This window comes from Ranitomeya imitator, chromosome 1, assembly GCF_032444005.1.
Source record: "Ranitomeya imitator isolate aRanImi1 chromosome 1, aRanImi1.pri, whole genome shotgun sequence".
In the NCBI taxonomy this organism is placed as follows: domain Eukaryota; kingdom Metazoa; phylum Chordata; class Amphibia; order Anura; family Dendrobatidae; genus Ranitomeya; species Ranitomeya imitator.
Genome location: NC_091282.1, coordinates 431,822,881 through 431,845,877, shown reverse-complemented (window position 1 = coordinate 431,845,877; position 22,997 = coordinate 431,822,881). Strand labels below are relative to the sequence as shown.

Sequence of the window (22,997 nt, the reverse complement as noted above, 5' to 3'; positions counted from 1 at the left end):
TCACACTAGCGTCGGATTCGGCCCGTCGCATTGCGTCGGGCCGAGATTCAGACGCTAGCGTTTTTTGCGCCGCACAACGGGTGCAGCGGATGCATTTCTCCGGCGCATCCGCTACCCAATTGTGAGATGCGGGGAGGTGGGGGCAGAGTTCCGGCCGCGCATGCACGGTCGGAAAAAGCGGTCCGTCGGCAGCAAAAAATGTTACATTTAACGTTTTTTGCTCCCGGCGGTCCGCCACAACACGGCGCAACCGTCGCACGACGGTTGCGACGTGTGTCAATACATCGCAATGCGTCGGTAATGTTACTCTATGGGGCAAAAACGCATCCTGCAAACAACAGGATGTGTTTTTTCCCCTAAACGACGCATTGTGACTAGTGTTGAGCGATACCGTCCGATACTTGAAAGTATCGGTATCGGATAGTATCGGCCGATACCCGAAAAATATCGGATATCGCCGATACCGATATCCGATACCAATACAAGTCAATGGGACATCAAGTATCGGAATGTATCCTGATGGTTCCCAGGGTCTGAAGGAGAGGAAACTCTCCTTCAGGCCCTGGGATCCATAGTGAGGTGTAAAATAAAGAATTAAAATAAAAAATATTGATATGCTCACCTCTCCGGCGGCCCCTGGACATCACGCTGGTAACCGACCGGCTTCTTTGTTTAAAATGAGCGCCTTTAGGACCTGCGAATGACGTCGCGGCTTCTGATTGGTCACGTGCCGCTCATGTGACCGCCACGCGACCAATCAGAAGCCGTGACGTCATTCGCAGGTCCTTAATTTCTAGAATTAGGAGTTTAGTGAATGAGAATGACGTCGCGGCTTCTGATTGGTCGCGTGGCGGTCACATGAGCGGCACGCGGCCAATCAGAAGCCGCGACGTCATTCGCAGGTCCTAAACGCTCTCATTTTAAACAAAGAAGCCGGCCGGTTACCAGCGTGATGTCCAGGGGCCGCCGGAGAGGTGAGCATATCAATATTTTTTATTTTAATTCTTTATTTTACACATCCCTATTGATCCGATACCGATACCCGATACCACAAAAGTATCGGATCTCGGTATCGGAATTCCGATACTGCAAGTATCGGCCGATACCCAATACTTGCGGTATCGGAATGCTCAACACTAATTGTGACGTATTGAAAACGACGCTAGTGTGAAAGTAGCCTAACCTTAAGTATGATCTTAACACAGTACTAGTTTCCCCTAATCATGTTGTGTACCTAATGGGGTGCATGGTCTCATTCTGGTTTCTTGATCTCCACTATACAGTTTATATTGTATCCTCAGTTGTGTTGCAACAATTTTTTGTGTATATCGAGTACTGGCTCTAAACTTTAGACTGAACTGTAAATGTTTAGGTTTCTTAAACATCTTCATGTTCATAAATTCCATCGATCCTGCTCACCATTTTCCCAATCATCATAACATAGGGTCCGAGGTACTTGTTCACACCAAAGATGTCTAGCAGACGAATATACCAGTAGATAATGTTAACACAGTAAATCACTCTTCCATAGCTGCTGAAGGGCTGCTCTTGTAAGCGAAGTATCATCCCAATGGAGAAAAGCAGTATGGAGATGAGGTCTGTCACATTCCAGTATTCCTGCGACCAGACTTTAAACTTCTGTAATAACTTTCCCGGTTCTGACATCAAGATCTGAAATGTATAAAGACATCAGCAACATGTGAAAAAAAAATCAATTTTTTGTCAGATCTAGATATTACATGTATCAGCATTCATTTCGGAAGACATGGGGGAGAATTCTCTAAACTAGTTCAAAGGAAAAGTGGAGCAGTTGTCCACAGCAACCAATTTTATTTGCATAGTTAAGGTGCCATATTTTGCATTAACAGTAAAGTTAGCCCTAACAGTTCCCTTCCCCCCTTCCAAACACTGTCCATTTTAATTACGGTAGATTAAAGAGAAGCTACTCCATCTGACAGCAGCATAAGTAAGAGCAGAAGCCCCAATTCTAATGCTGGGTCACTTACTGGGCTTCTTGCTGTAGTTTTGATAAAACACCTAACACATAATTAAAAACATGCAGTTTTACTAACACATTATGCAGTTTTCTTCCTCAATTGTCAAATAAGGCTATATTCTATGTGTGGAAAATAAATGATATTTTTTTTCTGCTGTATGTTTCCTGTATGTTTATCATTGGTGTTTTTACCAAAATATGCAATACTTTTTATTGCGCTTTTGTTGTTTTTAGGTGCATTTTGGTGTACAGCATTGATGAATACATTTTTGTTTAGCAGAAACACTGCTATTCTGCACTTATAAATGCTAATGTCATTTTACATGTGTTCTTTCAGACGCTCTCAGAAGTCTATAGGAAAAAACGCACCAAGAAATGTACAGTTCCATAGCAGTTTTAAATGCACAGTACACGAGTTTTCCTAAAATCACATCCATTTTGTTTGAACTGTTAAATACAGCAGATTTTTCCTTTTATCAATGACAATGCCACACAAGAGAGTGAATCTGAACATCAAATGACAGGGAACCAACAGAATAAAATAGCAGAATCTCTTATCTTCTTCGGTTGGTATACTGTCCTTGAGGGGAACCTACTTCTGAAGAATCTGGTGCTTAATGAAGACAGAAGAAAGCTTACCCAGGCCTGGCCCAGTGACCTGGAAAAGTGATTCCGTGCTTGCAGCACTGGTGTGGAGGTCCTGCAGGCATCACAGGTCTAGTGGGGGCTTGTGTTAGTGTGCGGTTGTGGTCAGCAGTTACATTTCCATGCGTGTGCCTGCCACTGCATTTTTCCAGGTTTGCACATGCTGTGGGCATGCTTGGAGAGACATGCCCTGATGACGAGCGTGCTTGTGACTTCTGATCAAGAAGTGTTGATTCACTTCTTAGGGATCCGGAGGAGGTGTCCACATGGAGGAAGACAATGCACCTGACCCATCCCACATTTATTTATCATTGAGACTGCCAGAGAGCAGGTTTGGCTTCGGCTCTCCCACGAGTGTGGCAATGGAGTAATAGGAGAAGCACCACCAACAGCACCACCACCAGCAATCGCTGGTGATAGAAGGGACATCAGAAGTGACAGAGACCAGCCAGGAGAGTAACAACACTAACAGAGTGGACAGGAATGGATCCACGGCCTCCAGAGGAGATCACTCGGGTGATATGATTCTGCCTCCAAATCCTGTACTCTTGATAGCCGCTGAGTAGTAACTAATCTTCATGAAACGTGACCTTTTTAATAGGTCCTTTCACTTGCTGTTTAATTGTTAGGAGAGACCTAGGAAATGCGTTGATGCAAAGCTCAAACATAAAGAGTGTTTGCTTTGTAGTGAAGGGTTTCCCGGATCGTGGCAGAAGAATCTCTATTGCACCTCCATTCAAAAAACAGTATGCAAGAAATCCCCTAAGTTCACCATGGAATTGAAGATCAGTTATTTAGGCACAGGTGAAAAGCCGCCTAAAATCCTTGATCCACCACGAGACTCAACAAAGAGAAAAAGAGCTAGAATTCTATCATCTGATTTCAAAGAATCGGTGAAGTCTTCAGAATCCTCTTCCTTTCTATCCTCAGACAGTGGTGCTAGCACAGTGTGGTCAACAGGCAGTCAACCGTGCTATCCGGTAGAGGACACTGATAGGCTTGTCAAAGCTATAAGGTCCATCGTACATTCTAAGACTGGAGCAGAAAAAACAGCAAACTTTTCCAGTGAATGAGAAGATCCAGGCCCTCATTCAAAAAGAGCAAAAAGGCTACCAACTGGATAGTCAGCTGAGGGATAAAGTCGCAAGAGAAAACTTCCTGGCTCCTTGCCCATTAATGCAGGGAGCATCTGCAGACTCAGTGAGATTGGCAGCCAGGTCAGCTGTTCTTTCCAAGCAGCACGGAGATCAAACTGTGTTCAATCCCATGTGATGGGGAGTATTTATTTGGACCTATGCTGGATGACATCCTGGACAAAGCTGGAGATAGTAAGAAGGAGTTTCTTAATTTGTCCTTCCCTACATACAGGAGGTTCTTTCGGAGGAGAAAATATGGCCGGAGGAGACCTCCTAGAGAACAAGAGAATTGGGAAGACCACTGAAGTAAAAACATTCATGTTTGGGAACCCTCCTAGGAGGGAAAAAAGTCATCCAAGTGACGCCATTCCCTGGGTAGGGGAAAACTCTCCCTCTTCTTCCCTGCCTTGGCAAGAATCTTGTCAAATGGCTGGATTCTCAAAATAATGGAGTCCATCGTGAGACTAAAGTTTCTGACTGTTCCTCCGCAGACTTTGTGGTAACGACTCCTCGGAGGTCTCTGGAGGAACAGTTAACCCTGGAAAAAGAAATCCTGGAACTTGTTCAAAAATATGTTCTCATAGAAATTCCAACAGAGGAAGAAAAAGAAGGTTTATATTCATACCCGTTTAAATTTTTCACTCTTTGTTTTATTGCAGCCATTTGGTAAATTCAAAAAAGTTCATTTTTTATTGTATTAATGTACACTCTACATCTCATCTTGACTGAACCCCCCCAGAAATGTAGTAGTTTTTGCAAATGTATTAAAAAAGAATAACTGAAACATCACATGGTCATAAGTATTCAGACCCTTTGCTCAGTATTGAGTAGAAGCCCCCTTTTGAGCTAGTACAGCCATGAGTCTTCTTAGGAATGATGCAACAAGTTTTTCACACCTGGATTTGGGGATTCTCTGCCATTTTTCCTTGCAGATCCTCAACAGTTGCATCAGGTTGGATGGTGAACGTTGGTGGACAACCATTTTCAGGTCTCTCCAGAGTTGCTCAATTGAGTTTACCCCAGGGATCTGGCTGGGCCAGTCAAGAATGGTCACAGAGTTGTTCTGAGCCACTCCTTTGTTATTTTAGCTGTATGCTTAGGGTCATTGTCTTGTAGGAAGGTGAACCTTCGGCCAAGTCTGAGGTCCAGAGTAGGGTTGAGCGAAACGGATCGGACAAATTAAAAAATCGCCGACTTTAGGCAAAGTCCGGTTTCATGAAACCTGATCCGATCCTAGTGTGGGATCGGCCATGAGGTCGGCGATCTTCGCGCCAAAGTCGCATTTCGTATGACGCTTTCAGCGCCATTTTTCAGCCAATGAAGGAGGACGCAGAGTGTGGGCAGCGTGATGACATAGGTCTCGGTCCCAATCATCTTAGAGAAGGGCATGACAGTGATTGGCTTGCTTTCTGCGGCGTCACAGGGGCTATAAAGGGGCGTGCACGCCAACCGCCATCCTACTTCTGCCGATCGTAGCATAGGGAGAGGTTGCCGCAGCTTCATCAGAAGAAGGGATATAGTTAGGGAGGGAAGATTAAGCCCCGAAACTGCTTGTGCTGTAGTGATTTCCACTGTCCAACACCACCATTTGTTTGCAGGGACAGTGGAGGCTATATTTTTGTGCATCAGCTCTGTAGCTTATTAGGCTGCCTTATAAGGCTCCCTGATTAGGGTTGAGCTAAACGGGTTGGCAATTTTCAGAAGTCGCCGACTTTTGGCAAAGTCGGGTTTTATGAAACCCGACCCGACCCCTGTGTGGGGTCGGCCATGAAGTCGGCGATCTTCTGAATCTGGAATCGGAATTCCGATACCGATTCCCGATATGTTTAAGATATCGGGAATTGGTATCGGAATTCAGATTTAAGTGTAAAATAAAGAATAAAAATAAAAAATATCGCTATACTCACCCTCGGACGCGCCCTGGTACTAACCAGGAAAGAAGCAGGGCGCATCCGAGGGTGAGTATATTCCTATTAGGTATATACTCACCCTCGGACGCGCCCTGCTTCTTTTCGGCAGCCTTCCTTCCTAAGAATCAGCGCTTGCAGGACCTTGCGGTGACGTGACGGCTTCTGATTGGTCGCGCGAGCGGTCACATGGGCGGTCGCGCGACCAATCACAAGCCGCGACGTCACCGCGACGTCACCGCAAGGTCCTGGAAGCGCTGATTCGAAGGAAGGAAGGTTCCCGGTTAGTACCAGGGCGCGTCCGAGGGTGAGTATAGCGATATTTTTTATTTTAATTCTTTATTTTACACTTAAATATGGATCGCAGGGCCTGAAGGAGAGTTTCCTCTCCTTCAGACCCTGGGATCCATTGGAAACCCAATGCACTGCATTGGGTTTCGAGTTTCGGCCGACCCCGACCCCGACTTTTTTAAAAAGTCGGGTTTCATGAAACCCGACCCGATCCTATAAAAGTAAAAGTCGCTCAACACTATCCCTGATAGCTGCATTGCTGTTTGCACGCCGCTGTGCAAACCAACTGCTTTTTTAAAAGCAAAAATCCTGTTGCTCATTTCTGCACAGTTATCTTGTTTATTTGTCCAGACTTTTGTGTGCAGCAGTCCTTTTTATTGCTGCCATACTTTTCCTGAGATCATTGTAGGGAGATTGAAATTGTACTACAGTCCTTGTATTTTTTCATATATCTTCCAGCCACTTTCTGCCACTTGCATTGTGTTGCTTTATACACTGGGCCTGAGTTTTGGTTCAGTCTCCCCCCCCAAAAAGTGAGATTCAAATTCTCACAAAGTGGATATACTTCTGTCCTGTTAGTTTGTCGTATATCAGCCAGCCACTTTCTGCCACTTAGATTGTGTTGTTATATACACTGGGCCTAAAGGCCCCTTCACATTAAGCGACGCTGCAGCGATACAGACAACGATGTCGATCGCTGCAGCGTCGCTGTTTGGTCGCTGGAGAGCTGTCACACAGACCGCTCTCCAGCGACCAACGATGCCGATAACCAGGGTAAACATCGGGTAACTAAGCGCAGGGCCGCGCTTAGTAACCCGATGTTTACCCTGGTTACCATGCTAAAAGTAAAAAAAAACAAACACTACATACTTACCTACCGCTGTCTGTCCTCCAGCGCTGCGCTCTGCTTCTCTGCTCTCCTCCTGTACTGTCTGTGAGCCGGAAAGCAGAGCGGTGACGTCACCGCTCTGCTTTCCGGCTCACAGCCAGTGCAGGAGGAGTGCAGAGCACAGCGCTGGAGGACAGACAGCGGTAGGTAAGTATGTAGTGTTTGTTTTCTTTTACTTTTACTGCGCTTAGTTACCCGATGTTTACCCTGGTTACCAGTGAAGACATCGCTGGATCGGTGTCACACACGCCGATCCAGCGATGTCAGCGGGGAGTCCAGCGACCAAATAAAGTTCTGGACTTTATTCAGCGACCAACGATCTCCCAGCAGGGGCCTGATCGTTGGTCGCTGTCACACATAACGATTTCATTAACGATATCGTTGCTACGTCACAAATAGCAACGATATCGTTAACAATATCGTTATGTGTGAAGGTACCTTAAGTTGTGGTTTAGTCTCCCCCCAAAAAAGGGGAGATTCAAATTGTCACAAAGTGGATATACTTTGGTCCTGTTAGTTTGTCGTATGTCAGCCAGCCACTTTATGCCACTTAGATTGCGTTGTTATATACACTGGGCCTAAGTTGTGGTTCAGTCTCCCCCCAAAAAAGGGGAGATTCAAATTCTCACAAAGTGGATATACTTCTGTCCTGTTAGTTTGTCGTATATCAGCCAGCCACTTTCAGCCACTTACATTGTGTTGTTTTTTGCACAGGGCCTGATTTTTTGTTCAGTCTCCCCCCAAAAAAGGGAGATTTAAAATCTCAACACGTTTATATACACCTTCTACCTTGTTTTACAGTACCATATAACGGTTGTTATTTTGGTTAGATTTTCCAAAAAATGAGGAAGTCAGGTGGAAGAGGCCGTGGGCGGTGGTTGCAAGCTGGTACTGATGGTGGTGGTGGTGCATCTGGTGGTAGTGGCAAAAGCACAATAGCACCTAAGGCTGGAGGTGTTGAGCCAGCGTCATCGTCTGGCTACACAAGGCCTCGAAGGCTCCCTTATCTGGGAGTAGGAAAACGGCTTTTAAAGCCAGAGCAGCAGGAAAAAGTTTTGGCTTTCCTTACTGAGTCAGCCTCTGGGTCTTTCGCCTCCTCTTCAGAAAGTTCCATATAAAAGCAGCGAGTCGTCAGTGGATGCTCCCGGTCGGGAACAAGACGTTTCCTTGTGTCCTTCAACCAAACCAAAAATGAAGGCTGTGTCAGGCGACACTACAGGTTACTCCATGGAGCTCTTTACACATATCATGCCTGGGTTAGAACGGGAAATTGTTAACTGCCCATTACAAGATGAATCGGACATGGAGTGCACTGATGCACAGCCACAGCTAGATTATAGTGCCGTTCCATTGACTCAGATCACTACATTGCCCTCGCAGTGTACTGAGCCAGAATCTGACCCTGATGAGGCTATGGTGCCACATCCCGAACGCTATAGCACCTTACACGGTGACATCTGGCAGGCCTGTATCAGGCCAAAAACGTTTGTCAAAAACAAAAACAGTTTTAGGACAGCATGGCCATCTGGTGAAAGGAGAACAGCGTGCAATGCCTGAAAAGGTATTCCATAGTAGGAAGAGTGCAGTGTGGCAATTTTTTAACCAAGATCCGAATGATCAGTCAAAAGTTATCTGTAAGAAATGCTCAAAGACCTTTAGCAGAGGGAAGAATCTTCAAAATTTAAATACAACGTGCATGCTTAGACATTTAACCAGCATGCACTTGCAAGCCTGGACTAACTACCAAACGTTCCGTACCATTGGTGCACCTGCTCACAATGAAGGTAGTCAGCAACACTACATTGCTTCCCTCACTGTAAGCCCACCAGTTAGGACACCACCAGCAGCAAATGTGGAGGTATCGTCGCAAGGCCAAAGCAGTCAGGGAATCACAAGGTTTTTAGTAGGAAACACTGTATGTAGGTCAACATCGAGAATACCATCACCAACCCTCTCTCAATCTGCCATGTCCACCACCACCGCTAGTTCTACCATATGCACCTCTCCAGTCCAGTTCACCCTACAAGAGACTCTCGTTAGGAAAAGAAAGTACTCATCCTCTCATCCGTGTACACAGGGTTTGAACGCCCACATTGCTAGACTAATCTCGTTAGAGATGATGCCCTACCGGTTGGTTGAAAGCGAAGTTTTCAGAGCCCTGATGGCCTACGCAGTACGACGCTATGACCTACCAGTCAACATTTCTTTGCGAGAAAAGCCATCCCAGCCCTCCACCAGCATTGTCCATGCACTGAGGCAATCAGTCAGTAGAAAGGTGCACCTCGCAACAGATGCATGGACCAGTAGGCATGGCCAGGGGCGTTACGTGTCCATCATGGCACACTGGGTTAATGTGGTGGATGCAGGGTCCACAGGGGACAGCCATAGTGGGACAGTTCCGCCTAGCCCACAGTCTAGGAAACAGTTGGCTGTAGGCGTTCGCCACCCCTCCTCCTCCAGAAGTGAAAGCTCATCCACAGAGCGCAGTCGCACGACCACTCCATCCGCAGCTGCCAGTGTTGCACACGAGGTGTCCCATTATCGAACAGCTAGTGGTAAGCGTCAGCAGGTTGTGTTAGACATGAAGTGTTTGGGTGACAACAGACACACCACGAAAGTACTGGCCAAGTACTTTCAGTAACAAACTCAGTCATGGCTGGGCAGTGTACATCTTGAGGCAGGCAAGGTAGTCAGTGATAACAGAAGGAATTTTATGGCTGCCATAGCCCTTTCAGAACTTAAACACATACCTTGCCTGGCTCACACCTTGAATCTGGTGGTGCAGTTCTTCCTCAAAAATTATCCGGAGTTACCAGCCCTGCTCCTGAAGGTGCGAAGACTTTGCTTGCACATCCGCCAGTCGCCCGTACATTCCAGCCGTATGCTGAACCATCAGCTGAATCTTCCCCAGCACCGCCTAATAATCGACATTGCAACAAGGTGGAACTCCACACTGCCCATGGTTCAGAGGCTGTGTGAACAGAGGCGTGCTGTAATTAATTTGTGGGAGGATACACATACACGGGCAGGCGGTTGGATGGCAGACATGGAGTTGTTTGGTGTACAGTGGTCAAAGCTCCAAGACCTCTGTCAAGTCCTTCAGTGTTTTGAGGAATGCACATGGCTGGTAAGTGCAGAGGACGCCATCATAAGCATGAGCATCCCACTAATGCGTCTGCTGAAGCAAAGTTTGACGCACATTAAGGAGCTGGCATCTGCAGCCGAGGAGGAGGGAAGCCGTGATGACAGTTAGCCATTGTCTGCTCAGGGAACTCTCCTGGACGAAGTGGCGGACGAAGAGGAGGAGGATGATGGGGATGAATATTTAGGGGAGGAGGATGCTTCACGGGGGCAATAGAAACTGGTGGCGTTGCAAGGTCAGGTACAGGGTTTTTGCGGGACACAAGTGATGTTGATTTGCAAGAAAGTGCTCCTCAACCCAGCACAAGCAGTGAATTGACACCTGGAACATTGGCCCACATGGCTGAGTATGCCTTGCGTATCCTAAAAAGGGACCCCTGCATTATCAAAATGATGACCGATGACAATTACTGGTTGGCCTGCCTCCTGGATCCACGATATAAAGCATAATTACAAAATATCATGCCACATGAGAACTTGAGCAAATATTGGCTACCAAACCAGCAACTCTAGTAGACCGTTTGGTTCAGGCATTCCCAGCACACAGCAGCGGTGATGGTTCTCACACGAGTTGTAGGGGGCAACATGGCAGAGGTGTTAGAGGTGCACAAATCAGAAGTGGCGTTGGACCGAGGGGTTTTATGACCAGGTTGTGGAGTGATTTCGCAATGACCGCTGACACGACTGGTAGTGCTGCATCGATTCAAAGTGACAGGAGACAGCATTTGTCCAGTATGGTTACGAACTACTTTTCCTCCCTTATCGATGTTCTCCCTCACAGGTCATTCCCCTTTGATTAATGGGCATCTAAAATAGACACCTGGCCTGAATTGGCAGAATATGCATTACAGGAGCTCGCTTGCCCTGCTTCTAGTGAGCTATCAGAAAGAGTCTTCAGTGCTGCTGGTTCAATACTGACCGAAAAAAGGACACGTCTGGCTACCCAGAATGTTGATGATCTAACCTTCGTTAAAATGAACCAATCATGGATTTCAAATTATTTTGCCCCACTTTCTCCTGCTGACACGTAGCTTGCCTGAAAAATGTCTTGCTTTTGGCCTCCTCATACTGACTTCTCCAATTCTGCCATTTGCAGCTGCTGAATGTCCACCATAGGCCATTTTTATACCTCCCTAAATGGGCTGACTCCCCCCACAGGGCTGTGGTCACCACCTGGCACAAGCACCCGTGCGAGTGCCGGTTGCCTGGACAGGTGGGTGCGCCCACTCTTGGGCGACGGCACTGGCACAGGGTCCCTCATAGTACAATGAAGTATCTCTGACGGTGGTGGTGCACAACCAACGTCAGACACACCATCGTAATATGAGGGGCCCTGTGCCAGTACCGCCGCCCACGAGAGAGTGTTCCCCCCCAGATCGAACAGTTCTCTACCACTTGCAATACTTACCTCTCCCTGCTCCACCACTGTGTAGTCTGTGCTGTTAAGTCCTTCAATGGCACTGCCAATACAAATTTGTTGAAATGATAGATCATAGTTAAAATATACAGGGGCCCTGGCCTCCATTTAGACCAGTTAATACTTTGCGCCTACTACCACTGTCTGCTACTCAGCAGAGGAGCCCACCCCAGTACCTAGCTATGCCGCCTGTTTAGTCCTGTTAACAATTTTGAACTGCTTTTAGCCTACTTTTGTATTTGGCCTACTAACTGTGTCTGTGCCACTCATTACAGTTTTCCTCCACTGAACAAAGCTAGGCCGCCTGTTTAGTCCTGTTACCAATTTTGAACTGCATTTAGCCTACTTTTTCATTTTGGGCCTACTAACTGTGTGTGCGCCACTCATTACAGTTGTCCTACACTGAACAAAGCAATGCCGCCTGTTTAGTCCTGTTACCAATTTTGAACTGCTTTTAGCCTACTTTTTTATTTTGGGCCTACTAACTGTGTCTGCACCACTCATTACAGTTGTCCTCCACTGAACAAAGCTATGCCGCCTGTTTAGTCCTGTTACCAATTTTGAACTGCATTTAGCCTACTTTATTATTTGGGCCTATATCTGTGTTTCCTCCTCATCCTGCCCATTGCCCAGCCACTGCTAGATGAGTCTGCTGGTACATTGACCCAGACCACTACATTCCCCTTGCACTCTACACAGCCTGAATCTGACCCTGCTGAAAGTCAGGTTCCCTTTCCTGCATACTATACCACCTTACACGGGGACAAAGAGGAAGGTGCAGATGAAAGTGCAGGTTCCTTCATCATACTCGTTGGCGATGTCACTGGCACAGGGCCCCTCATAGTATGCAAAAGTGTCTCTGCCGGAGGGAGGCGCCACCCGCCGTCAAACACACTTCCATACTATGAGGGGCACTGTGCCAGTGCCAAAGCCAACGAGTGGGCCCCCACTGCTTGCTCAGGATCACAGCACTTGCAAAGTTGAAATACTTACCTCTCCCTGCTCTACCGCCGTGATGTATTCTGCGTTTCCTGGGCCCACGAAAATCTTGAGCCAGCCCTACCCCCCCCAACTTTAGCCAAATGACCCCCTGTTTTCAATGCCTAACTATTATTATAAAGTAAATTAAGACTGAAAACTTAAGAAATAAGAATTGATGTTTTTGGCATTAAAATGGGCACTGTAGATGTTTTCCTGTCCTCCACTCACTGGCGACTTTGATTCCCCATTGACTTGCATTGGGTTTCGTGTTTCGGTCGGCCCCCGACTTTTCAAAATAATCGGCCGATTTCACCCTACCCGACTTTGGACAAGGTCGGGTTTCGCGAAACCCGACTCGATCTTAAAAAAGTAATAGTCACTAAACTCTAGTCCAGAGCACTCTGGAATAGGTTTTCATCCAGGATATCTCTGAACTTGGCCGCATTCATGTTTCCTTCAATGACAACCTGTCATCCTTTCTCTGCACCTGAAGAACACCCCCATAGCATGATGCTGCCACCACCATGTTTCACTTTTGGGATTGTATTGGGCAGGTGATGAGCAGTGCCTGATTTTCTCCTCACATACCGCTTAGAATTATTACTAAAAATGTTTATCTTTGTTTCATCAGACCAGAAAATCTTATTTCTCATAGTCTGGGAGTCCTACATGTGTTTTTTAGCAAACTCAATGCAGGCTTTCATATGTCTTGCACTGAGGAGAGGCTTTCGTCAGGCCACTCTGCAATAAAGGCCTGACTGATGGAGGGCTGAAGTGATAGTTAGCTTTGTGGAACTTTCTCCCATCTCCCTACTGCATCTCTGGAGTTAAGCCACAGTGATCTTGGGGTTCTTTACTTCTCTCACCAAGGCTCTTCTCCCACAATTGTTCAAGTTGGCTGGACAGCCAGGTCTAAGAAGACTTCTGGTGGTCCCAAACCTCTTCCATTTAAGGATTATGGAGGCCACTGTGCTATTAGGAACCTTGAGTACTGCAGAAATTCTTTTGTAAACTTGGCCAGATCTGTGCCTTGCCACAATTCTGTCTCTGAGCTCCTTGGCCAGTTCCTTTAACCTTATAATTCTCATTTGGTCTGACATGCACTGTGAGCTGTGAGGTATTATATAGACTATAGACTGGGGTGTGCCTTTCCATATCAAGTTCTATGAGTTTATTTAAACACAGCTGGACTCCAATGAAGGAGTAGAACCATCTCAAGGAGGATGACAAGAAAATGGACAGCATGTGACTTAAATATGAGTGTCTGAGCAAAAGGTCTGAATACATATGACCATGTAATATTTCAGCTTTTCTTTTTTAATACATATGCAAAAATTACTACTTTTCTGTTTTTTCAGTCAAGATGAAATGCAGAGTGTACATTAATGAGAAAAAAATGAACTTTTTGAATTTACCAAATGGCTGCAATAAAGCCAAGAGTGAAAAATGTAAAGGGTCGGAATACTTTCCGTACCTACTGTATGCAAGTTCCTGAAAATCTGGTCTTTCAAGATGGAGTCCATAAAATCAATAGAAAATGACAAGACGCCCCCTGAGGATGGTACTCGCCGACACGCGCGTCGGAGTGGACGGGAGTGGTGTGTATGTATGGCCTGACACTCTTCTTCTTGGTATATACTGTATATTGCTGCACTTGCCTTTGAACATTATGCTACGAGCAGCTAGGCTTTTTGATTAATGGTAATTTTACATCAATCTGACATGCTATTTTTTGCATTTACATCTGTTGTACTTTAGCATGGTCATTTGAAGCCACATACGCCACTACCTGCCTTTTTTGTGTGTGCTGGGTTTGGCACAGGGTATTTCCTACTTGCTGTTTTTCACTTGTTTTTATTAATAAAGTATACATTTTGGACTTCAAGACTGCTTTTTTCTTGGATTTATTCGTAATGAATGTGCAGTTAGTCTGTTAATGGTCCTACCCAGTCTCTTTTTCTTTACCTATTGGATATTTATCCATCATTATGGAAATTAATTTGGGGCTAATATAGACTGGGATGTATTCCATACATTTGTTGTGGTTTAAGACTTCAATCTAGCCTATGCCTTTCCGCCAGTGATGTTAATTCCAGTGATGCTGAGGAAGATCAGAAAGAATAGGGCAAGAGTGTGTTAGGGCTAGCGGAACGCACCAAATAATAAGATAGGTAGAATAAGGTGCGTTCGCAGCCCGGGGTCCACCGTGCAGAGATGGAACCTGCTACCAAGTAATGAAGGACTATATGGCGGTACAATGTGAATACACACGGGTTAACTTCACCCTGTGTGAAGGAAGCAAACCCTGTTAAGTCACAGGGCCGCGGTACCGCACACAAGAGCACAAGCAAGGAGTCTCCGAGCTCAATCCTAAGACTTGGGATCTGAGTCTGTGTAGACTACTTGCGGTCGACACCGCAACTGGGGTGTCAGCGTAACCAAAATAATAACAAAGGAATGCACTAGAGTGCATGCGGTGCTGCACTGGCGAACGCCACTAACCACCGAGGCTTGGGTCAGGAAAGCGCTGTGAAAGCGCACGGCGCCGCACTGGCGGACACAGCAACTAGACGCTGTATTAGTGTGTAACGTGCTGTTGGATAAGTCGGGCGCTAGATAGCAATCATACACCTTCCGCGAACAGTCATTCAATAGGGAGGGTTATTTAAAGAGCGACTTTCACTCAAAACACACACACGTTTATAAATGTACACTAGCGCATGGCCATGCGGCCATGCGAGCCTTAAATAGCTGCAGCACGTATAAGACCTTTCAAATGAAGGACCAATGGAATTGCTGCAGTACCTGAGCATGTGACCCTAGATCTCCACTGAGAGATCTTGCCCTGGGTATGCTCAGTGTGCAAAGCAGAACTTAGTCCTAGTACCTTACAGGACCTTCCGTGAGAAGGACCAATGGAAGGCGCTGCAGTACCTGAACATGTGACCCTAGATCTCCACTGAGAGATCTTGCCCTGGGCATGATCAGTGTGTGCAAAGTAGGACTTAGTCTCAGAAGCATCTGCTCGCCGCTGCCCAGCACTGGCTTCAATGGCAGAAGCTGGAAAAGCAGCAGCAACCCTATGCACAGAGTGAGACTGAGCAAGATGCTGGGACCGACGTCTCCGCTCAGCAGACTCCACTGGGGCTGGAGAAGAATGGGAGACCGCAGCAGAGATGGTTTGAGATTCCCCCTGTGCAGAGGCGGGAACTCGACACCTAACATTGTGATCCTGATAGCTCCGTTCTGGAACAAAAGACCATGGTTTTCATGGATGAGGTTAATGTCAGTTACCGATCCATGGGTCCTGCCAGAGATCCCTAATCTACTCATCCAAGGTTCAGTTTAGCATCCTCAGGCAGCTTGTCTTCACTTGACAGCATGGTACTTTAGAGGTCACATATAAAGCAGTGATCATTTTCTCCATGTCTGGTCTCCACCTTAATTCAGAGTAGAAAACCAGTAAGTGTATGTTCCCATGATCAGGAAGTGGCAGTGCTTTGTACGCAGTGTATTTTTGCGAAGTCCAAAACGCTGCTTTCTAATCACACAGGTAAATCCTCATGTGTTTACTGAACCATGCGGATTTACTGCATCCAAATACAGTACATTATTTTGCTGACATTTCTGTTGCGGATACAAGCGGCATCAGTTTCTGCATCAGTATCACCACTATGTTGTAACATCTGGCCTCTGCATTGTTAGCGCTACATAAATAGGCAGTGTAAAAACCGCAGCACTCCTGATTGAGGGCACGTACCCTTACAACAAAAATATATGGTAAAACCAGGGAGAAGTTCCTAACCAGTTCAGGGGCAAAGCTAGGAAATGAAGTCCCAATCAACCATATGCTAGAGTTTCTCTAAGGGCTCCTACTCACTTGCGCGAGACTCGGATGAGTCTCGCACGGCAATACCCGACACTGCACCCCGCACTCAGGAGCGGAGCGTGCGACTACATGTATTCCTATGCGGCCGCATGCTCCAATCTGAGTGCCGGCAGCAGCGATGGGTATTAACATGCGAGACTCATCCGAGTCTCGTGCAAGTGAGTAGGAGCCCTAAAGGGGGTTACAGCACGGTTTAAATCTAAATATTCAGGAGAGTAGTGGTAACAAAATAAAAGCAAAACCTAGGCACTTTTGATTTGGTGACAAGTCCCTTTAAACATTAGCAATAAGATAATATTGAAAAGTTAATAATAATTTTATTTATCTCTCAAAAAATATATGAAAATGGGCTTTTATTAAGTTAGGAATCATGTAGACCCAGAAAAAAATCTTTATTATTCTAGATTAAAATGCCACCAGCCTGTGGCTGCACCAGGAAAAAATCAAAAAACAAAAAACACACAAAAAACACCGTGAAAAAACTAGGGTGGGGGAAAGGACAAATCCCTAGACCATACCTAGGTCGCACCTGCCTATCAGCGGGGGTTGGCACCCTATGGGGAACGTTATGGCGCCCCCGCTCAGCGTCGGCTAACCCTAGGGTCCCTGATAAACCCTAATGATCCCCAAGGGGTCCCTCTACCCACACAATGGTGTACTAAAGGTACCCCTGGAAGCTAGACATATATCAACTGAATCTAGGGAAACCTCAAACCCCACACCTGTGTATTAAAAACAATATGAGAACATGCAGAGGGCTATTTTACGACCGCATTTTGCCATTATCACGTATGATCCGTGACCTTTGGGGCAAAGCTTCACTTAGGCAGATGATGCTGCATATGCTTCTATCAACATTGTGGGGGGCATGCACCTGCAAGATTCCACCCCACCACCAACAATGCAAATAAACGATCTATGCCTCATAACCCAAAGTCCAATGCTATTGACAGATGCAGGCATATGTGTATATCGATACTCATCATAAAGTGATGCGCCGTCAGCCCACTGTTCCTTAATAGCCTCAACGCGTTTCGCCTCGCTGGCTCATCAGGAGGCCCGATTTCATGTCATGTGTCTCGATGGTGCAAGATATCTAAAGGATTCTGATGTATGTTACCTCAGTTTTAAACAGGGCCCGCCGGAAAAGACACCACCATCAACTTCCTGCATCAGTCTGGAAGCAGAATGGATACTTGGCCCTAATTGGTGGAGCAGATAGCTCTCCCTGCGGTTGCGCACAGTGGACCGCACACATGCGTGTCACCCAGTGCCGAAAGCTGGCGATAGATGTATGAGAGTTTAGAGGAAACCCTTTCCTAATCAACTGCGCCTGCGCTCCTCTCAAGGGCGCAGTCCTGATTGGTAGAGCGGAAACCTATTACTGCAATTGCGCAGCTTGAGCCGCAGGCTGCGTGTCACCCGGAGCCCTGAAAGGAGGTGGGCGTGTGCAAAGGCAGAAGCGCAGCCCGATTGTCTTTCTGCGGCTGCGCACACCTGGAGCACACCCTCCTCTCAAGGGCGCAGTCCTAATTGGTTGGGCGGAGAAGCTATTACTGCGATTGCGCAGCTTGAGCCGCAGGCTGCGTGTCACCCAGAGCCCTGATATAAAGTGGGCGTGTGCAAAGGCAGAAGCGCAGCCCAAATTGTCTTTCTACGGCTGCGCAAACCTGGAGCACACCCTCCTCACAAGGGCGCAGTCCTGAATGGTAGAGCGGAGAAACTATTACTACGATTGCGCAGCTTGAGCCACAGGCTGCGTGTCACCCGGAGCCCTGATAGAGGGTGGGCGTGTGCAAAGGCAGAAGCGCAGCCCAAATTGTCTTTCTGCGGCTGCGCAAACATGAAGCACACCCGCCTACCCATCTCCTGTCACTGCATACGTATGGGACAGTACCATGCTGCAAATGCGCGATGTTTGCACACTGATGGTCAGCGGTGGGGCAGGGCATCATCTATAAATCGTGTAGCCACAATAGCCAACGAGATATGATGTTCCCCCTGGTCGCTAATCTACATCACTGCACCACAAGTATTAGTATTGTCCATCCATGTCTAAAGATGGGCAGCAATTACTACGGATATGCAGTCTGAGTATTCAAAGATCTCAGAACTCCATACCATTAACAAATACATCTGCCATATGTGATGGGGTGCCATCCACAAGGACATAAGGTTACTCCTCTTAACCAGTGTCCACCAGCTAACAACCTCATGCACTATAGATGGGCATATCATTCCATCACAATCATATGGGAAAACATAATAAAGATGGGCATCATGACCCAGCCAATATTTATATCCAGTCACCCTAAAGTTCAGAGAATCATTTAAAACCCTCTGAATAGCGAAAAAGTACATAAACTCATAAATTACATCTAACCCCTACAAAGTCAATTCCAGTAAGTGAACGCAGAAACTGAGGATTTCTATTCCAACTATGACACACACTGATCTGTGCATAACCCCCAAAAAACGGGGCGTAGATCTAGGGTAGAGCACGAAAAAGCCTTACTTATGGCAAAAAAACATTCCCATATTTCCCTTATCCAAAGGAGATAATTTTTCTATTGGGTCATTCTTTTTGTGTAATAATTGCTGTCTATCGATGTTAGCCGCAGTTGTATATGCAGTATGCAGCACATGTGGAGGATAGTTTTTCTCTCTAAATCTATTATTATTATCTTTTGCTTGGCTATGAAACATCCCAGTTTCTGAGCAGTTCCGCCTCAGTCTAAGGAACTGGCCCTTTGGAATCCCCTTTTTAAGGGGGATAGGGTGATGACTATTCCAGTTCAACAGACTGTTCGTACTCGTTGGTTTGCGGTATATGCTCGTCATTAGACTTCCATTTGGTGTCTTCTTTATCAGGACATCCAAAAAAGCCAATTCCTCTTTCTGAATTTCCGAGGTGAACCTTAGGCTGATCTGATTACAATTTAACTCCAAAATGAAGTTATTGAACTGATCAATGGTGCCCGTCCAGATGACAAAAACATCGTCTATGAATCTGAGCCATATTGCTACAAATTCATTCCACCATTTTGTCTCATCCCCAAAGACGACAGTTTCCTCCCACCAGCCCAGGGACAAATTTGCATACGACGGGGCACATGGGCACCCCATCGCAGTGCCCCTGAGCTGGTGGTAGTACTTGCCGTCAAATTTAAATGCATTGTGGGTGAGGATGTACTTTAATAAGGACATCACAAAATTGTTATGTTCCCTACAGGCTACCGATCTCTGTTGGAGATAGCAATTAACTCCCCTTAGACCCACCTCATGTGGGATACTGCTATAAAGGGCCTCAACGTCAATTGACCCCAACAGGAAGTTGCTATCTAGTTGCAGGCCCTCTAGTTTCTGCAGTAAATCTGTAGTATCCCTAAGATATGAGGGAATGGCGATCACAAATGGCCGTAGGATCTCCTCTAAATACAGACCACAATTTTGGGTGAGGGAGTCCACACCCGACACAATGGGCCGTCCCTTTAGGGGGGTCACCCCCTTATGTATTTTAGGTAGCCTGTAGGGGAAACTTAGGGAGTAAAAAATCAAATTCGGATCTAGACACCAGTCCATTTGTCAAGGCCTCATCAAGGACCTCTTTCAATTCCACTTTGTAGGCTCCTGTTGGATCGGAGCACAGAATTTCATATGTGCTCCTATCTTGTAGGATGTTATAGCACATTTCACGGTATACCTTATGGTCCATGATGACCAGGTTACCCCCCTTATCGGATGCTTTAATTATAATCTGGTCGTTCCCTTTAAGAGCTTCCAATGCTTCCCTCTCTACACCAGTGAGATTGTAAGCAGTGTTATCATCATGGCCCTTGATTTTTCTAAGCTCCCTCTCAACCAGTTGTAAAAAAATATCGATATTCATTGTTTCACTCTGTGGTGGCATCTTCACGCTCCTGTTTTTCAGTTTCGTGAAGGGACCTTTACCTGTGTCTGTTCTCTGTGCATTCTCATCTAGAAGCCCAACTAGAGCTTGAAAACTATCCAAATCATCTTCCTGTAGCCCTTGTTGAAGGCACTCCTCCCTGCCGTTATGTAGGAAGAATTTTTTCCACTTCAACTTTCTACAGAAGAGGATCAAGTCTTTCACCCACCCAAAACAGTTAAAACTGCTGGTCGGTACAAAATTGAGACCCCTCTGTAGGATACGATGTTCCTCACTGGTAAGGGTATGAGTGGATAGGTTTATGATTTGTCCTCTCTCTAGTTGGGCTTTGTTCTCAGGAAGTACCCTGTTCTCATCCCTTGTTCCAAAAAAAGAGGAGGATGGAACAGACGAGGAGCCAGGCAACGGAGTATCTTTTTGAGTTGCAAATGTGGTCTTTGATGGACCCTCTCCGTTCCTGTGATAACCTCTCCCCTTCTTCCCATACCTTCCTCGTCCCTGTTGCCATTTTGATTGTCTGAAAGATTGTCCCCTATTAAAAAACCCTCCTCTCCCTCCTATTTCTGTCCTCTCCGTATCTGAGGTGTCGATATCAGAGGAGGAGATTTCTCCCGATTTGCCTCCCTGAATATCAAACGCCTTATTGTCTGCAAAGTTTTTAAGATACTTCTGGAACTGTATCTGTTTCCTTTCTTTCAATAAGGCCTGATATTTCTCGACCGATGTCTGCAAAAGACCCTCTCTCCTATTGAAATCTGGATCTGATTTAAACTTAAGCACTTTTTCTATCAGACTATTCAAGTTGCTGATTGATTTTTCAAGCAATTTATTCTCCTCTGATAATAATAATTGCATGAATCGTATTGACGAGTCAATCGACTCTTTCAACCAGATATCCAGAAATTCTGGAGAGGCTGTTCGTGGGGAGGGGGTTATATTTATTCTGAGACCTCTAGGGATGATTCTGTTCTTGATATAGTTCTCTAGGGTTCTAATCTCCCACCAAGATTTAAGAAATGCCTTATATCCTACATTTACCTCATTGAAGGTGTTTTTTAATGTGATTGCCCCTGTACTTTGTTCCTGTGTCCCGTCAATATTAAATGCCTGGATTGCATCCTCCAGCCAAAAGTCTTGATTAATTGGGCCTGCCAAAAAGCTAGCCATGCTACCCTATTCCAAAATACAAAATCTCTCAAAAAATATATGAACATGGGCTTTTATTAAGTTAGGAATCATGTAGACCCAGAAAAAATCTTTATTATTCTAGATTAAAATGCCACCAGCCTGTGGCTGCACCAGGAAAAAATCAAAAAACAAAAACACACAAAAAACACAGTGAAAAAACTAGGGTGGGGGAAAGGACAAATCCCTAGATCATATCTAGGTCGCACCTGCCTTTCAGCGGGGGTTGGCACCCTATGGGGAACGTTATTGCGCCCCCGCTCAGCGTCGGCTAACCCTAGGGTCCCTGATAAACCCTAATGATCCCCAAGGGGTCCCTCTACCCACACAATGGTGTACTAAAGGTACCCCTGGAAGCTAGACATATATCAACTGAATCTAGGGAAACCATAAACCCCACACCTTTCCCCCACCCTAGTTTTTTCACGGTGTTTTCTGTGTGTTTTTTGTTTTTTGATTTCTTCCTGGTGCAGCCACAGGCTGGTGGCATTTTAATCTAGAATAATAAAGATTTTTTCTGGGTCTACATGATTCCTAATAATTTTATTTATATAGCACCAACGCCATTCCATGGTTACAGGTGTTAAATTCACACAGCTTAAAATGAATAAATAAATTATAAGGAAATATACTACATTTGTTTTTATGGTGGAAACAGATATGTCTTAATCTAGATGTTTTATCTAGATGTGAGGGCACATATCCCATTTGATTAGTAATGAGGTGATGATTTGAAATAAAATTCCAATGGAGATAGTACAGTATGAGTTACTGACGAACTCAGACAGAAAAGGGCCCCTGTGCAAGAACAAAATGTGGGCCCTTTTCAGCCAAATAGCTTATCATAATTCGACCTGTGTTAGAGGACGAAAAGGCCCCCCTCATATCTTGGGGCCCTGTATGTGCGCATAGGTTGCACCAAGGATATATCCACCCCTGGCATGATTGATCACAGAAATACGCTCTTTCTCTTCCTGATGCCACATGCATCGTGGTAAAAAACGCAGCATGTTTATTAATTTTGCGGATTTTTCGCGTTTTTGTCGCTATTTAATGCACTGGGAATCTCAGGAAAAAAAACGCACAAAAAAACGCGAGAGAAACCGCGAAAAAAAACGCATGCGGATTTCTTGCAGAAAATATCCGGTTTTGTTCAGGAAATTTCTGCAAGAAATCCTGACATGTGCACATAGCCTAATAGCGGGAAATGCGCGAAAAAACCGCAAAATTAATAACCATGTTGCATTTTTTACCGCGACTAGTGTTGAGCGATACCTTCCGATATCAAGATGTATCGGCATCGGATTGGATCGGCCGATATCCAAAAAATATCGGATATCACCGATACCCGATACCAATGCAAGTCAATGGGACACAAATATCGGAATGTAAATAAACCCTTTCTGTCCTTCTACATCCTGTTTTGGAGGGGGGAAGAGTGTGGGCGGTGCATGGGCAGACACTGTGCGTGTCTGTGTGTGCGGGCGGAGTCTGTGCGGGCCTGCCAGGGATCTGTACGGGCGTCTCGGGGTTCTGTGCGGGCTACTGGGGGTCTGTGAGTGCCTGCCGGGGCTCTGTGCGTGCCTGCCGGGGCTCTGTACAGCCTGCCG

The 22,997-nt window shown here is 45.9% G+C and overlaps 1 protein-coding gene across 1 annotated transcript in view; it reads right to left on the bottom strand.

Moving 5' to 3' along the window:
* TRPM3 (transient receptor potential cation channel subfamily M member 3) overlaps positions 1-22,997 on the bottom strand; it is a 783,591-nt gene that overhangs the window by 103,526 nt on the left and 657,068 nt on the right. Inside the window, exon 20 of the mRNA XM_069763506.1 lies at positions 1,420-1,671. Within this exon, the coding sequence (XP_069619607.1) occupies positions 1,420-1,671 (252 nt within the window). The remainder of the gene's footprint in view (positions 1-1,419; positions 1,672-22,997) is intronic.